Raw genomic sequence first — 18,293 nt, 5'->3', positions numbered from 1 at the left:
ATTCTCGTAATATCACGACTTTATAATCAAAATATTACGACTTTATCATATTATTATGACTTTATTCTCGTAATTTCCTTTTTTTTTGTCATAGTTTGGCCCTAAGGTAGTGCCGAAAAACAATATATATCCCCCCTCACAAAAAGAAAAATAGAGAAACATTTTCTCATCAACAAAACATGTTATTTTATTGTCTGAAAAATGGTTCAAATGTTACTTTATTGTCTGAAAAATGGTTCAAATGTCATTTTATTGTCTGAAAAATGGTTCAAATGTTACTTTATTGTCTGAAAAATGGTTCAAATGTCATTTTATTGTCTGAAAAATGGTTCAAATGTCATTTTATTGTCTGAAAAATGGTTATTTTGATGTTATTTTGTTACTTGAAAAATTTTAAATATGTTTTTTTGATGAGAAAATATGTTTCTCTATTTTTGTGAGGGGATATATATATATATATATATATATATATATATATATATATATATATATATATATATAGTTTTTTGGCACTACCTTGTTCTCTATAGCTGATATAACATGAATTACTCCTATGTGGGATCAATAAAGTTCTTATTTTTGCCGTCTGAGAAAGTCTGTAACTCTTGATGCTCATCTGAATGAACATCAACAAGAGAATTAAACATATTCTGCCAGGAGATTCAGGCCGACCTTCAGTACTTTTACACTGATTTTTCCCACATCTGCCTCAGATTTTTTTAAATTATTTTTTAATAAAGAAAATGTCCCCGTTGTGTGACTAATAAAGGAAATCTATTCCACTCTAATCCAGAAAGCCTGTCCCGTGTTCAGACTCACTTCTGCATGGGGCTGAGCTCCACTCTGACGATGAGCTCCGTCTTGGAGGGCATGTGCTTGAAGACGTCGGCCTTCAGCCTCCGGAGCATGTGCGGGCCCAGCATGTCGTGCAACTTCTTGATCTGGTCTTCCTTTGCAATGTCGGCAAATTCCTCCAGGAAAACCTCCAAGGTGCTGCAGTGGCAGAGAAAAGATACAGGTAGGTGAACTTTCCTTTCACAAAAAACTGGCATCAAGTTGCTGTTAGACTGAATCAAACTTGATATTTTAGTTTGACATCACTTTTTTTTCCAGTCTCATAAGGACTTTTGTTCCTTGCTGCACAAGTTTTGTTTTAAAATAATACATCTAAAATAAAACCAAATGCTGCTTTCCTGATATTTTACAACTTAACACTAGTGCGCAACCACAATTGACCCAGTGCTGTATCACAAATTCTTGTATAGAAAGGTCTGTTAATGCTTATCAGCTTGAAATTACTCCTGGTTTGTAATACATAAAGGAGCTTCCAAACACTAGAATCTGATCTCAGAGAATGGAGCAACACGTACTTGAATCTCTCCGGTGTGAGGAAGTTGAGCAGGTGGAAGAGTTCCTCCAGGTTGTTCTGCAGAGGAGTTCCAGTCAGCAGCAGTTTGTGTTGCAGAGGGTAGTTGTTCAACACCCGGAAAAACTACAGGAAGGAAAAGATTACATTCAGATACAAGATTACAAACATTTTTCAGGCCGAGTGAAAAGCAGCTACATCCGTTCTCAATGACTACGTTTACATGCAGTCAAAAATTCAAGTTATTGCCAATATTCCGGTTACTGAAACATTTGGAATATTCCGTTTACATGGTAATTAATCATTTGGGATATCTGGATCAAACCAGCGACGCGCGGAGAACATCATGACGCAATTACCGTCATTTCCGTTTCTTCTTCCTGTATCCAAATTCAAAACAAACGCTGCTTCGCGCAACTTTTCGCTCACCTTCTTGTAAATCTTCTATCCCGGTACTTTCTACCGTCTACAAATGCAGAAATGTTCATATCCTTCATTACATTTATGAAGTGATTAGTCTCCTCCTGGTCTTGTGTTTCTCCATGTTTATAAGAACTTCCTGGACTCAAAAGACCAGGATTCCTTGTGAACAGAACATGCGCAGAAAACAAATTCCTGTTCCGTTTGATGGGGATATTCCGTTTGGCGTTTACATGACTGAATATTCGGATTTTAAAAGGAGTAAAAGGAGCTCATATTCAGGTTTTTAAAAACCCAAATATGAGCAAATTCTGGTTATTGGTGTTTACATGACCATGCAAATTCGGGTTATTGCCAATATTCAGGTTTTAAAAGGGTTATTGATGCATGGAAACGCAGTCTCTGTGTACATATTTACAACACTGAGTTTGTAAGAAAAAAACCCACAAACGATCTACGTTCATTCCAATAGCACAGCAAGAGTCATTCATAATTCATTAACAGGGTTTATACAGCAATCCTTATGTTAAATTTAATACCAATTTAATAACTTTTTCACTACCTTCAGATTTTTTTTAAAAACTGTCACAACATTAAGTGTTAATCACGGACCTTTTAACATTAATACAGATTTTGAACAATAGAACACTATACAGAACAGATTTATAGACTCATTGATGTTGACCAGATGTTTCACATTTATTTCACTTTGTGAATGACAATAAAATAGACTGCTTAAAATATAAAAGGTAAAAAATAATACCAATTTAAGAAAAAAAATAATACCTATGACAGTGAATTTAACACTTTTAATGGCCTTAAATTTGGCAATTTTCATTTATCACTTTTTAATACCCTGATTAAAAGGTTAATTCAACAGTACTTAACATACAGCAAGAGAAACAACCGATCTTGCTCTCGTACCTTGGACTGGTTGTTTTTCAGCCGGTGGGCCTCGTCCACCACCAGACACGCCCAGTCGATGGAGCCGAGCGCCGCCATGTCGATGGTGATCAGCTCGTACGACGTCAGCAGGACGTGAAACTTGATGGATGAGTCTTTCTATCGGGGGGGAAGGAGTAGAAGAGAAGCTCAAGTCGCAGATCAAAAAGCTGGAGGATTTCCATTCCTCCCTCATCAGCCTTCTCTCTCTCTCTCTCCTCTCACCTTCATCCTGGACGCCTTCTTCCCCCCTCGGATGGCGTTGTCCTCGAAGGAGAACTCGTTCTCCCTGATGACGGCGCGGCTGTCCTTGTCCCCGACGTACGTCACCACGTACATGTCGGGCGCCCACATCTCAAACTCCCGCTCCCAGTTGATGATGGTGGAGAGGGGAGCGCTGACGAGGAACGGACCCTTGGAGTGACCCTGGTGAGGAGAGAGGAAGTCTCACTGACTGGGTCGCTGTTGCACTTTAAATTAGGGCTGAAACGATTCCTCGAATAATTTGAGTACAAAAAATTATCAAGGAATTTTTTCTGCCTCGAGGAATTGTTTAATTTTGCAGCTCAAAGCAGGTGTTTCGCCCGGACTACGTTTAATGCGGCACAACGCGCTGATGAAGGAAGAAGAAAAAGCGGCGGATATGTTTGGTTTTTGTAACATGGCGTGCTCAGACGGGAGACACATGTAGCTCAGTGCTTAACTTTTATTTTTAATCCACTCTATATTCTTCTGGTCCGTTCTCCTATATGTTCCCCCTCTAACCCGGTACATACATAGGTTCCTCTAAACATCTGTTCCCGCTACAGTTTTAACTAAAAGAAAATGAGCTCCAAGTAGGGTTGCAAAATTCCGGGAATTTTCAAAGTTGGAAACTTTCCATGGGAATTAACGGGAATAAATAAGAAATTTACAGAATTGAAGGTTGGCCCTTAACAGGGAACTTAAATATAGTTGGGGGAAATATATTGTAGCATAGTCATTTTACTTTTTGATTGGGTGGGGGAGTGGGGTGAGTTAGTATTTACTCAACAATCATGTTTTTGTTGTTCATTAAAATAATTGTTCATACAAGAATAAAAACTAAAGTTCTACTCAAATAAATCTGTTGAAATGTCATGTTTTTGTATTATCTTGCATGGATATCTGCTTATGACAAAATAAATATTTACATTTATGTTTGGATATGATACGGTTTGTTTAAATTACCCCCAATTTCCAGTTAATTCCCATAAATTCCCAATAATTCCCATAATTCCCATGGAAAGTCTCCAATTTGGAATATTTCCAAAATTCCCCAGCTTAACTTCCCATGGAAAGTTTCCGGAAATTTACCGGACATTTTCCACCCCTTTGCAACCATAGCTCCAATACAGCAGGTCTCATAATTTACTGCCAAACACTGCCAAAACTCAAAATCTTAAAGACTTTAACTTAAAACTTAACTAGAATTTAAATGACAAACATTAAGCCGGTAAATCATCAGGCCGGTATTTAAAAAAAAAAAAAAAAAACCCTGATTAACCCATTAATTAAAAAAAAAAAAAAACTACAACAAACAACTTAAACCCCCCACAGATGACGGTGACAGAAAACAGTTCTCAAATTGTAACTCCACAGAAGGTAATAAAAAGGATGGAGGAAGTGTATTCTGGCCTCCCGCCTGAAGGGGGCAGCAGCCACCAGCGTGACGGAGGAATGTTTACTGCTTCCTGATCCAACTTAATGTCGTTACATTTCACCTGACTTCTACAAAATGGCTGGGTGTCTCCTGACCAATGAGCCGACAACAATCATGACAGACACAACAGATCCAAACAAAGAGAGGCTTGTTCACAATACTGAACCAAAACGGGTGTAAACTCCATAATCAAGTTATTTTAGACTAAAAATGAAATGGAGACTGTTAGGATCATGAGTAGCCTGTAGTGAATGAGCTGAACCATAAACATATATATACGTAGACGCTGCATCGAGTGGTTTTTCCGCCGCCATATTGGATGTTCAAGACTGCGCTGTAAACTAATACAAGTAAATTGACTTATTTTCATAAAGCGCCTTTCTACAAATACATTTACGTTTTACGTCTCATTTATTCATTCACACACGCACTAATATACTTGGGAAACAGTTAGGCACCAAATATAATATATTTAATTTTCTCAGATGACAAAAATAAGAACTTTATTGATCCCACATAGGAGTAATTCATGTTATATCAGCTATAGAGAACAAGGTTGTGCCGAAAAACTATATCCCCCCTCACAAAAATAAGAAAAATAGAGAAACATATTTTCTCATCAACAAAACAACATTTTTTTTATTTTTTTTACATAAACCAAATTTTCAAGTAACAAAATAACATATTTGAACCATTTTTCAGATTTTTTCAGTTATTTTATTGTCTGAAAAATGGTTCAAATGTGTTATTTGAAAATGTTTTAATTTGTTTTGTTGATGAGAAAATATGTTTCTCTATTTTTCTTATTTTTTTGAGGGGGATATATATTGTTTTTGGGCACTACCTTGTTCTCTATAGCTGATATAACATGAATTACTCCTATGTGGGATCAATAAAGTTCTTATTTTTGCCATCTGAGAAAATGAACTGTTTTCCAAGTATATTAGTGCGTGTGTGAATGAATAAATGAGACGTAAAACGTACATTTCTTTGTAGAAAGGCGCTTTATGAAAATAAGTCCATTTACTTGTATTAGTTTACAGCGCAGTCTTGCCCCATCCAATATGGCGGCGACGTTGACGTATCGCAGCAGCTCCATGGGGCGTCACGTATATACGTCTATGAGCTGAACTACCTGGCTGATAACGGGACTCTGATCCCGGAGGGAAACACTCACCTCTTTGTACAGCGAGTAGAGGAAGACGGCGGTCTGCACCGTCTTCCCCAGACCCATCTCGTCGGCCAGGATGGTGTCGGTTCCCTGAGCCCAGGAGAACCGGAGCCAGTTCAAACCCTCCAGCTGGTACGGGTGCAGCGTCCCGCCCGTGCTGTCCAGGTACTCCGGCTGCCGGTCGAACTTGATCGTCGGCTGGAGACACAAACGGAGGATTCATGGTGACGGTTGTATTTGAAGGGACTGAGAAGGACTCGGCAAAAACCGCAACCAAACTATTTAAACAAGCTTCTCACTGCATTCGTTATAATTAATGTGGCATTTCAATCTGCACAAGTAATGTTTAAAGCAAAAAGAAAAGTCATTCGCTACCAGATAACATTCAGAAATGATTCATTGGGAGGGAAGGGGGTTATAATTTAAGGGGAAACCTAAACTTCAAATCTTTATTCATGCGTACAACAAAAATAGGTTTGTGCATCAGTTTGCGGAATTAAACTGTGGAATGGATTGAATTTGGAGTTAAAAGACTGTACAAACATAAAACAATTTAAGAAGAAATATAAAGAAATGGTTTATTTGAGGTATAAAAGTGTTTAAAGATCACCAGCTGTGTTTTGTCATGTTGTCTTTGTATGTTTATATACGTATTATATATATTATATTTATGATAGAGGTTACATCTTGTATTAAACAGGTTATTTTTGTAAAACTGATATATATATTTATCCAAATTAGTGTATACTATAAAAAATAAATACAGAAATAATTTAGGTTTAGTTGTGGAAAGGGGGTGGGATTAAATACATTTATATTTCCTCCCACTCCTTTTCGAACATGTAACTTGAAATACGTGTTTTGATGTTGGTTTTTTTCTTTATGTGGTGGAATGTCCACCTGGATTTGTTTTCTTGTCTTTTTTCATGTTCGAAATAAACGAAAGTAAATAAAAACAATCCATATTTTCTATCCCTGGAAAACCTGACTGAGTTAAAAGTGTCTAGTGAGCTTAAAAACAGACAACAAACTAATACTCTGATGCGTTACGGTGGACTTACGTCGATGACGGGGTTCTCGGGGGGCCGTTCCGGCCGCTTCACCCTTCCTTTCACCTTGATCTTCTTCGCCGGCCGGCCCTCGTCTCCCATCATCAGCTCTCTGGGAAAAACAGTCCCCCGGTTACACAAAGCAAGACGCGGTGCAGAGATGTGAAAACAGACTGCGTTTCCATGCATCAATAACCCTTTTAAAACCCCAATATTGGCAATAACCCGGTTTTGTACGGCCATGTAAACACCAATAACCCCTTTGAATAACCCGAATTTGCTCATATTCGGGTTTTTAAAAACCTGAATATGACCCCTGGGTTACTCCTTTTAAAACCCGAATATTGGGCCATGTAAACACCAAATGGAATATCCCCATCAAACGGAACATGAATCTGCTTTCTGTGCATGTTCTGTTCACAAGGAATCCTGGTCTTTTGAGTCCACACTGCTAAAACTCGAAATCTTACCAGGAATATTTGTCTTATTTCTAGTTAAAATGTCTCATTTTTAGTCAAAAAAATCTCATTACACTGAAAACAAGAGTCATTACCAGAAAAATAACTTATTTGACAATTTTCACCTGTTTCAAGTAAATTTTCACTTGAAATAAGTAGAAAAATCTGTGGGACAAGATTTATCTTCTCATTACAAGCAATAAAATCTTGTTCCACTGGCAGATTTTTCTACTTATTTTAAGTGAAAATCTACAGGTGAAAATTGTTTTTTCCAGTGATGAGACTTGTTTTAAATGTAATGAGATTTTTTTTGACTAAAAATTAGACATTTTAACTAGAAATAAGACAAATATTCTTGTTAAGATTTGAGTTTTTGCAGTGCAGGAAGTTCTTCTAAACACGGAGAAACGCAAGACCACGCTACACTTTTGGAGTGAGGAGGAGACTAATCACTTCATAAATGTAATGAAGGATATGAACATTTCTGCATTTGTAGACGGTAGAAAGTACCGGGATAGCGAGATTTACAAGAAGGTGAGCGAAAAGTTGCACGAAGCAGCATTTGTTTTGAATTTGGATACAGGAAGAAGAAGTGGAAATGACGGTAATTGCGTCATCACGTTCTCCGTGCGTCGCTGGTTTGATCCAGATATCCCGAATGATTAATTACCATGTAAACGGAATATTCTGAATGTTTCAGTAACCGGAATATTAGCAATAACCCGACTTTTGACTGCATGTAAACGTGGTCAGAGCTGAGCTGCAGCTCACCTGTGGTTCCAGTACTGCAGCTTGAAGGTGTCGAACTCGGGCACGTCCATCTCCTCGCCCTCCCAGGTGGCCTGGTCGTAGGCCAGGTCTCGCCACTTGATCAGGTAGTGGGCGTTGTTCTTCCTGTCCACACTGGAAACACACAGCACACAGGAAACGTTTCGCTTTATATCAAGTTATCTGAATGTTGGATCATTTATTACAAACTACGTGTTGTCCCGATCGATCGGGCCCGATCACGGCATTTTCAAAACATTGGTATCGGCCAAAAAAGTATCGAGACATACCTAGTTGATATATATGAAATCGTTTTATATTATATATCGTTGCATTTAACGTCACTTTCAGAAGTGACGAAGTAAGCAAAACTAACATGGTTTACATGTTTAAATTGTGAAATGTTCTATCTGTTCATGTTCATTAAGCTGCTCCTATTCATCCATTCAGAATGTTGCACTAAGGTTAAGCCAAAAAGTATTTTAATTTTCTTGTGTTTGTGAGTTTGACTGGATGTCATTCAACTACCTCTTTTGAAGTTACATTTATTTATTTTTGTTATTGCACTTTTCTGCAATTTTTGTTTTAGTTTACAATTTCATGTTTTTACATTTTGTGGCACCAGAGCTGATAAGCTTTGTTGAAATAAATGTCCATGTTGTTCTCCAATGGACATTAAAAGAAACTTGGGATAATTTAGTTTTAGTCATTTTTTTTCTTTTTTTAATTAATTGCCAAAATGTATCTGATCGGGAAAAAGTATCGGAAATGTATCGGGAGCCAAAAAAAGTGATCGGATCGGGAAAAATCGGGATCGGCAGATACTCAAACTCAAGTGATCGGGAGTTAAAAAATCCTGATCGGGACAACCCTCATTACAAACAATAAATGCATCACACTCAAATGCTCAAAAGGCCTTTGGTAACATTTTGACCACTTTTGAGGTAAAGGAGAAAGAAAAATTACCACTACCAGCAAGGTTTGTCTTATTCATCTACAACTAAAAAAAAAAAAAAAAAAAAAAAAACACCCTGGCCAATTCCTGATAATTGTCCTCATATCTTAAGTTTTAATGCTTAACCTTCATATCTCAAGTTTTAATGCTTAACCTTCAGTATTGTAAGAATAAAATGCAACACGATAAACACAAAAAGGAAGAAAAAAAAAAAAAGCAACAGAAACCAAAAAGCCTGGCTGGAACATAAAAGTTGATACGACAAGTTGAACAAATGCAATATTCCCTCAACTCAAGCAGCTTGATTCAAAGATGTAATAAAAGTACAGTTCACAGACACACTTCTTTAAAAACAAGAGGGTAGGGAATAAAAAAGCTCACATTTTCTTGGACTAAATACATTAAACGGTGAAATGCCAGAGTTGATTGCTAGCTGCCTGTCCGTCATCAAAGGGATAACATCTCCCAACGGTTTGTCCAGAGCCGTGCAGCTCGTGCAGCTCGTGCAGCTCGTGCTCTACCTGTGGTTCAGGATGCGGTGGATCATCAGCCACTCGAACTTGATCCCGAAGCGCAGGTACTTCTCCTCCAGCTGGGCGTACATGGGGTCCTTGTTCTTCCTCTTTAAGGACTTGTCCTCCTCGCCCTCGCCGAAGTCGATGGGCGGCGGCTCGTCCATGTCGTTCTTCCTCTGGTAGTTCCTGAACATCACCTGGCAGTGCATCTCCAGCTGCGGGAGGAAACGGAGACGGTTATTCACTCAGGCCCCGTTTACACGGAGCAAAAACGGTGGTGTTTTCATGAGTTTTGGCCGTTCGTTTACACGAAAACGAAGCTCAAAGTCTCCAAAAACCATCATTTCTGAAAACTCCGGCCAAAGTGGAGATTTTCAAAAACTCCCGTCTTAACGTTTGCTTGTAAACGGAGGGAAACGGACATTTAGGCTTCAGAACGTCACATTATGTGACAGAAATGTCACCACACTGCAAAAACTCAAAATCTTACCAGGAATATTTGTCTTATTTCTAGTTAAAATGTTTAATTTTTAGTCAAAAAAACTTCATTAGACTTAAAACAAGACTCATCACTGGAAAAAACAACAATTTTCACCTGTTTCAAGTAGATTTTCACTTAAAATAAGTAGAAAAATCTTTTTTTGCTTGAAAAAGTGAAAATTGTCAAATAAGTTATTTATCTGGTGATTACTCTTGTTATCATTTTTTTTTGATGCCTTGAAAAAAGGTCTACGACCGAAACGTTGGCCTAATAAACGAATGTACGGTGAGAAGAAGGTGTGCGGGAGTTTTCTTTTTATATTTGGCTGCAGCTTTCCTTCTCCAACGCACTTTTCTGAAAATCCGGTGTGCAAAAAGTTTTCTACTTTCGGACATGTACAAAATAAAAATCAAATCAAATCTCCGTGTCTCCTGTGCTGAACTCACCTGCAGCTCCGTGACCCAGGAGCAGTGCCAGTAGGACAAGTTGGACCATTTAGCGAAGAACTCCCTGTCCGGTCGTCCCGCCAGCGGCGCGGGGTCGGGGGCGTCGGCGGCCAGGTCGGGGGGCCGGGGCACGGGCGTGGCTGGGGGCGGGTCGCCCCACCGCCACGTCAGGATCTTCTGCACCTTCCCCTTCATGGGGGGACACTGGGGGGGCAAGAGGCATCGTATTACAACTCCACGTTATCGTTAAAACTAGTGCGGTCCGATCACGGCATTTTCAAAACATCGGCATCAGCCAAAAACGTATCGGGACATAACTAGTTATTAATGTTTTTAATATATATTAAATCGTTTTATATATCGTTGCATTTAATGTCACTTCCGGCCAGCGAAGTAAGCGAAACTAACATGGTTTACATGTTTGAATTGTTATATATGTTTATGCTGCTATTCATTTCATCCATTCAGAATGTTGCACTACGGTTAAACCAAAAAGTATTTTAATTTTTTTGTGTTTGTGAGTTGTGACTGGATGTCATTAAACTACCTCTTTTGAAGTTAAATGTATTTATTTTTGTTATTGCACTATTATTGCACCAGTGCTGATAAGCTTTGTTGAAATAAATGTCCATGTTGTTCTCCAATGGACAATAAAAGAAACTTGGGATCATTTAGTTTTAGTCCTCTTTTTTTTTTGTATCTGATCGGGAAAAAGTATCGGGAGCCAAAAAAAGTGATCGGATCGGGAAAAAAAAATAAAATAAAATCGGGATCGGCCGATACTCAAACTCAAGTAATCGGGAGTTAAAAAATCCTGATCAGGATCAACCCTAGTTAAAACAGCTAATCCTCCACATCAATTCATTTAAAAATACCACAACTAATGTAGTGTTCTAATCTGCAGTATAAGCTGATTAAATTAATACATCGCCACTGACATTTTAGTAAAGTGAAAAATAATCAAAATGAAAACACTGATCCAATGAACCCCCTTTTATTGCTGCAGCAAATTATTTCCACGCTTGTTTAACTTTATTTTCTAAATTAACTAACCACAGAATTAATGTGGAATTAAAAAGAAAATGCTTTCAATATTTTTGTGGAATAATTGTTTCAAATATAAAAATTAAACACCTCATGCAGCTTCATATTCATGAGCACAAAAGATGAAGTGAGAGAAAAAAATATTAAATTAAAAATGTATTAAAAATGCTTTAACATCCTATCTCTATTTCAATTCACTATTACCTGACTGATGTGCCTTTGTTTTTTTGTATTTTTTAAATTTAATTAATAATTCTCATTACAATTTTTTATTTATTTTTTGTAATTGTCCATTTCTGTCTTAGTTTTATTTTTTTATTTATTTATTTATCTATCTAATTATTTTATTGTGGTTCTAGTTTTATATAGGTTGTTCGGGTATACTGCAATACGTAAGTGACCACTGTATCTTTCTGTTGTTTTTCCTAAAAGAAAAGTGTGCTTAACTCTGTAAATGTTTTAAAATAAATTGTATACATCTGCAAAACCCAATAAAAAAAAAAGTTGAAAAAAAAAAATGCTCTAACATCTGTACTACCAAGACCAGATTACGAAATAAGTATTTTCAAAAAGAAAATGCTTTCAATATTTTTGTGGAATAATTGTTTCAAATATAAAAATTAAACACCACATGCAGCTTCATATTCATGAGCACAAAAGATGAAGTGAGAGAAAAAAATATTAAATTAAAAATGTATTAAAAATGCTTTAACATCCTATCTCTATTTCAATTCACTATTACCTGACTGATGTGCCTTTTTTTTCCGTATTTTTTAAATTTAATTAATAATTCTCATTACAATTTTTTTTATTTATTTTTTGTAATTGTCCATTTCTGTCTTAGTTTTATTTTTTTATTTATTTAATTATTTTATTGTGGTTCTATTTTTATATAGGTTGTTCGGGTATGCTGCAATACGTAAGTGACCACTGTATTTTTCTGTTTTTCCTAAAAGAAAAAAGTGTGCTTAACTCTGTTAATATAATTATATAAATCTGCAAAATCCAATAAAAAAAAGTTGAAGAAAAAAAAAATGCTTTAACATCTTTAACTACCAAGAAAGGATTACGAAATAAGTATTTTCAAACTCGCAATGCAGAAAATTAAAGTGTCCACTAAAAGAGGAAGAAAAAAAAAATCCCAAAAGGTTCTGGGAAAAAAACAAAAATCCCCTCACCGTGCAGCGAGGGCAGATCCACTCTCCGTTGGGGATCTCCGGTAGTGGAGGGTTGAGGCAGTGGATGTGGTACGACGACGGGCAGGAGTCGCAGCAGAGCAGCTCTCCTCCATCTTTACACACTCTGCAGAACTCCATGTGGTGGTCGTCCTCCTCAATCTCCACGGCCTCCTCCTCCTCTCCCTCCGACGGCTCCTCTCGGGCCTCCCACTGGATCCCTTCCTTGTCCTGGGAGTCGGGGAGACAAGAGGGAGAATTAAAACGCTTGAATGCAACATTTCCTTCCGATTTGATGGTTGAGAAAGCGACTAGAACTTGGATAATGGTTGTAATCTGAAAAGTAAAGTGCTTCTTACACAGTGCGGGCAGCTCCACGTGCCCTCTGGGGCCTTCTCCATGTCGGGGTCCAGACACACCATGTGGTACGCTCGGGGACACGTGTCGCACAGGATGATCTCCCCGCCCTGCTGGCAAACCTCACAGTAGTCCTGGTGGTCCGTCTCGTAGCCGTCCCCTTCCTCCGATTCTGGAGGGACAAAGCCAGACCAAATCAGCTCTCACTTCTCACACACGAGCAAGTCGCACGGTGTAACGGTGGTCGCTAATCTAGACCTTTATGATTGAGTTTACAACATTTATCAGAGTAAATCTAAGCAATGACTCACTTTTTTCCTCAAGTACAGACAGAATTAGAGGGCTTTACATCCATTTGAGAGGACGTTAGAGTGACTTTTAGGGTATTCCCCAGTTAAACACTGCAAAAACTCAAAATCTTAACAAGAATATTTGTCTTATTTCTAGTTAAAATGTCTCATTTTTAGTAAAACAATCTCATTACACTTAAAACAAGAGTCATTGCCAGAGAAATAACTTGTTATTTGACAATTTTCACCTGTTTCAAGTAAATTTTCACTTAAAATAAGTAGAAAAATCTGCCGGTGGGACAAGATTTATCTTCTCATTACAAGCAAAAAAATCTTGTTCCACTGGCAGATTTTTCTACTTATTTTAAGAGAAAATCTACTTGAAACAGGTGAAAATTGTTGTTTTTTTTTTCCAGTGATGAGTCTTGTTTTAAGTGCAATTTTTTTTTGACTAAAAATTTGACATTTTAACTAGATTTTCACTTAAAATAAGTAGAAAAATCTGCCAGTGGAACAAGATTTTTTTGCTTGTAATGAGAAGATAAATCTTGTCCCACTGGCAGATTTTTCTACTTATTTCAAGTGAAAATCTACTTGAGACAGGTGAAAATTGTCAAATAAGTTATTTTTCTGGTGATGACTCTTGTTTTAAGTGTAATGAGATTTTTTTTTAAACTAAAAATGAGACATTTTAACTAGAAATAAGACAAATATTCCTGGTAAGATTTTGAGTTTTTGCAGTGAAAGTGTTATCTTTTTAATTGTAGGGCTAAAAAGACCCCTTTTAAAGAAAAAAAAAAAAAAAAGGCGGTGGCATTGCTTGACAATAATATAGAAGCGGATTCCAACTGACAAAACTTTAAATCCTCAGAGACAAAGTAAGACCCTGCGACTGCAGTAAAAAGGATTCCCAAGATTGTTTTCTTTGTGGTGACTTTGACTCCTCCAGCTGCTGATGTGAATCCACCTATGACGTCCTCCGGTTTGCACGTCTCCCCGTCACAGCAGCTACAGACGCCTCGGCAGGCGAGCAGGGTCTCACAGTCAGTGGCGACGGCTCCCAAGATGTCGTACTTCTAAATATACCCAAACTTGGCCGTCTCAACCGCAGTGACTAATGGGTGAATCTGTGGATGTGATGTTGAACATTCCTCACACTGTCAGAGCTCTTTCTCTGAGCCCCATCGTTACTGCTCTGTGCAGGGATGTTAACCTGCAGACTGGTGCGGATTACCAAAATACACACTGCAAAAACTCTAAATCTTACCAGGAATATTTGTCTTATTTCTAGTTAAAATGTCTCATTTTTAGTCAAACAAAAACTCATTACACTTATAACAAGAGTCATCACCAGAAAAATAACTTATTTGACAATTTTCACCTGTTTCAAGTAAATTTTCACTTGAAATAAGTAGAAAAATCTGCCAGTGGGACAAGATTTATCTTCTCATTACAAACAAAAAAATCTTGTTCCACTGGCAGATTTTTCTACTTATTTTAAGTGAAAATCTACTTGAAACAGGTGAAAATTGTTGTTTTTTCCAGTGATGAGTCTTGTTTTAAGTGTAATGAGATTTTTTTACTAAAAATGAGAAAAAAATAACTCGTTATTTGACAATTTTCACCCGTTTCAAGTAGATTTTAACTTAAAATAAGTAGAAAAATCTGCCAGTGGAACAAGATTTTTTTGCTTATAATGAGAAGATAAATCTTGTTCCACTGGCAGATTTTTCCACTTATTTCAAGTGAAAATGTACTTGAAACAGGTGAAAATTGTCAAACAAGTTATTTTTCTAGTAATGACTCTTGTTTTAAGGGTCATGAGATTTTTTGGACCAAAAATAAGACATTTTAACTAGAAATAAGACAAATATTCCTGGTAAGATTTTGAGTTTTTGCAGTGCAACACCTCAACACGTAGAGAACCACCTCAAAGTTTACCATTCAATCTTGTGCAAAATATGAAATGCAGTTTAAAAAAAAGAAAGAGGAAAATATGTAAAGGGCTAGTTGGAAACAGCATTTTCTCGTGAGCACAGACCTTTCTTCTTCTTGGGTTTGCTCTTGGCCGGCTTCTTTTTGCCGCGGCTGCCCCGGCTGGTTGAACCTTCTGAGACGGAGACGCTGGTGATGCTGCCGTTTTCATAGTCGCTGTCGATATCAGGCTCGTCCTCCTCGCTCTGCACACACCAGACACAGACTTACCATCTTCCTGTACACGCATGTACGTGCACAGTCGGGTGTAATTCAAGTAAGAGGTGGCGAGATCTTACTGATGAGCGTTTCCTCTTGCTGTTGAAGCCTCCCAGTTTGATTTTTAAAGGAGCAACTTTCTTCGTCTTAGCGTTGCTCTTCTTCTCTTGTGATTTGGGAGTTGGTTTGGGTTTCTTGCGGGCGTTGGGACCTTCAAACCAGAAAGAGGCATTTTTTAGTTAGTTGATATTTATTTCGGTCAATCACAAGCATAAAAATCAACAAACATCCACAGGTTTTTCCCTGGTCAACATTGTGATTATTTTGACCGAAAAGGTCTGGGCTTGAAGCATAAAGATTATCTTGCTCACCTTTTAACGTAATAAAATATACAAAAAGAACAAATGAAGTATCATGAGGCTACACAAAATAATAATAATAGTAGTAATAATAATAATAATAGCTTAAATAACTAACAGTAATGATAATAATAATAGCTCTGAAAACAGAAAGTGAAAAGATGCTAAAGAAACCGACAAAAAATGTTGCATATAAATAAATGTCATACATAATTTGAATGTGATTAAGGTTTTTTTAGGTATCGCTTTACTGATGTGAAACACTCATGTTATCCAGTTATGCTTAAAATGTATAACTAAAATCCCCCTTTTACCTCAATAAGCAAAAATTAAAACTGCTTAATGGGGTTTGTTCAATAGGATCCAGAGGGTGGGTGGGTAATGTCTAGGGTTATGATTTTATTTTTATTTATTTATATATTTATTTATTTTTTGCCCTTAATTTATGTGTTAATTTTGCATTGTTATACTTAATAATATGGGCATTACCTTTTTTTTTTTTTGTATTTGCTTTTTGTTATTACATTTATCTATTCATTTGTTGTTGTTATGTATTGGTGGTTTTTTTTTGTTAAAAAAATATATACATGCCCCATGTTTTTTCAGAAAATGGAAAAAAGAAATAAAAATTTGATCACAAAAAAAAAAAAAAAAAGAAAACGACAAACTCAATTTAGGTTGTCATTTTATTTCATGCATGTGTACATTCTTCTTTGTTTGCTTATTCTGCATTTATATATGTGTCCATTACCTTTGCTTTGAATAATATCTTGTATGCTTTTATTGCGTTTGGTAATTTAAGGTCGTTGTCTAATAAGTTCCACAGTTTTATTCCTAAAACAGATTTACATCTGCCGTTTGTATTTGTTCTTCCTGCTGTTTTGTTAAACATTTCTGTTCCCCTGAGGTCGTGTTTGCCCTCTCTTGGCTTGAACACTTCCTGCATGCAGCCCGGAACTAAATTGTTATAAACCTTACAGGACTGTGTCAGAAAATTAGAATATTGTGATAAAGTTCTTTATTTTCTGTAATGCAATTAAAAAAAAATAAAAAATGTCATACATTCTGGATTCATTACAAATCAACTGAAATATTGCAAGCCTTTTATTATTTTAATATTGCTGATTATGGTTTACAGTTTAAGATTCCCAGAATATTCTAATTTTCTGAGACAGTCCTGTATATATTATTACAGTGGTGTTCAAATTAACTATATCTTGCAATTTAAGTGTATTGTTTTGAATGAAAAGTGGGTTTGTTGATGCATTTAAGTGACATATGAACTTGGTATTTGACAGCAACAATGTCTGAGAGCCTGTTCACCTTTCCCCTCCTTGGTCTTGGCCTTGCGTAGCGGCGGTGCCGGCGTCTGCAGCGGCTCTGGCGGGGGCGGGGGCGGCGGGGCCACGACCACCGGGGCCACCTCGGCCACCATGTTGTCCACGGCGGCCGGTACGTTGGCGGTGGCCAGGGCGGCGTTGGCAGCAGCCGCGCCTCGTAACGGGTTGTTGGTGCTGAACTCGCGCCACTTGGCGCCCAGAACCATCATCATCTTGGACACGGCGATCTTGGGGTTCTTGGCTGCGATCAGGGGTCTAGAGGAGACGGTGGAAAACTTTCAATAAGGGGTTCAGATTTAACAATTTTCAAAACACATTCTGTTACGAGTCATTATAACCAAATTTAGCTCAGTTTCATTTTCAAAACTCATAAGAAGAGCAGAAATAAAATACTACAATAAAAACCATTTGAAATACAACTGAGATAATGTTCCCATTTTAAGGAGCGGTGCGATGAGTAAGATTTATTTTATTTGTCCCATAGGTATGGATGGGAATCAATACGATTTTTTCGATTCCAATTCCATTTTCGATTCTGCTCTTTAACAATTCCCTTATCACTTCCCATTTGGAAAAAAAAAGGACAACAATGAGGCAAATGGCGCTATATGATGGAGATGGAGTTTTCACTAATTAATTAGTTACCTGCAGTATTATTAGCCAAGGACATGCTTACGTTGCTGCCGCTGGAAAACGCAACATTTCTTGATCATTATTGCTGCTGTGTGCGCACATATTTTTGCATGTTGGTAGCATTTCCTCCCTTTGACGAAATATTCACTTAGCAAGTATTGCAAAACTAGCCTGTTGTCTTTTTAACTGAAATATAACCAGACATTTCGTACATTTGTATCGCTTGGGCGCCATGTCTACTATCGTCTGTTGGCTTACGCAACATGCGTGATGACGTCACTATGCACTGCAAAAACGCAAAATCTTAACGAGAATATTTGTCTTATTTTTAGTTAAAATGTCTCATTTTTAGTAAAAAAAAAAAAAAAAAAAATCTCATTACACTTAAAACAAGACATCACTGGAAAAAAACAACAATTTTCACCTGTTTCAAGTAGATTTTCACTTAAAATAAGCAGAAAAATCTGCCAGTGGAACAAGATTTTTTTGCTTGTAATGAGAATATAAATCTTGTTCCACTGGCAGATTTTTCTTGTTTTAAGTGTAATGAGATTTTTTGACTAAAAATGAGACATTTTAACTAAAAATAAGACAAATATTCCTGGTAAGATTCTGAGTTTTTGCAGTGCGCTCACTGGAATCATTTGCAA

At 37.2% G+C, this 18,293-nt stretch overlaps 1 protein-coding gene across 2 annotated transcripts in view; it reads right to left on the bottom strand.

The window, feature by feature from the left end:
* Nucleotides 1–18,293, bottom strand: part of chd4a (chromodomain helicase DNA binding protein 4a) — a 58,117-nt gene that overhangs the window by 24,382 nt on the left and 15,442 nt on the right. For both annotated transcript variants that reach the window (XM_061741454.1, XM_061741453.1), the window contains exons 6-19: nt 16,994–17,265; nt 15,392–15,522; nt 15,160–15,298; nt 12,831–13,000; nt 12,475–12,702; nt 10,253–10,456; nt 9,332–9,540; nt 7,859–7,990; nt 6,642–6,741; nt 5,587–5,778; nt 2,954–3,154; nt 2,711–2,848; nt 1,371–1,492; nt 820–993 (exon numbers count right to left, since the gene is read on the bottom strand). In XM_061741454.1, the coding sequence (XP_061597438.1) occupies nt 820–993; nt 1,371–1,492; nt 2,711–2,848; nt 2,954–3,154; nt 5,587–5,778; nt 6,642–6,741; nt 7,859–7,990; nt 9,332–9,540; nt 10,253–10,456; nt 12,475–12,702; nt 12,831–13,000; nt 15,160–15,298; nt 15,392–15,522; nt 16,994–17,265 (2,412 nt within the window). The remainder of the gene's footprint in view (nt 1–819; nt 994–1,370; nt 1,493–2,710; nt 2,849–2,953; nt 3,155–5,586; nt 5,779–6,641; nt 6,742–7,858; nt 7,991–9,331; nt 9,541–10,252; nt 10,457–12,474; nt 12,703–12,830; nt 13,001–15,159; nt 15,299–15,391; nt 15,523–16,993; nt 17,266–18,293) is intronic.

Source organism: Cololabis saira, chromosome 15 (genome assembly GCF_033807715.1).
Source record: "Cololabis saira isolate AMF1-May2022 chromosome 15, fColSai1.1, whole genome shotgun sequence".
NCBI classification, from domain to species: Eukaryota; Metazoa; Chordata; class Actinopteri; order Beloniformes; family Belonidae; genus Cololabis; species Cololabis saira.
Note: the sequence above shows the minus strand (reverse complement) of the source record. Positions and strands in the feature narration are given on the sequence as shown.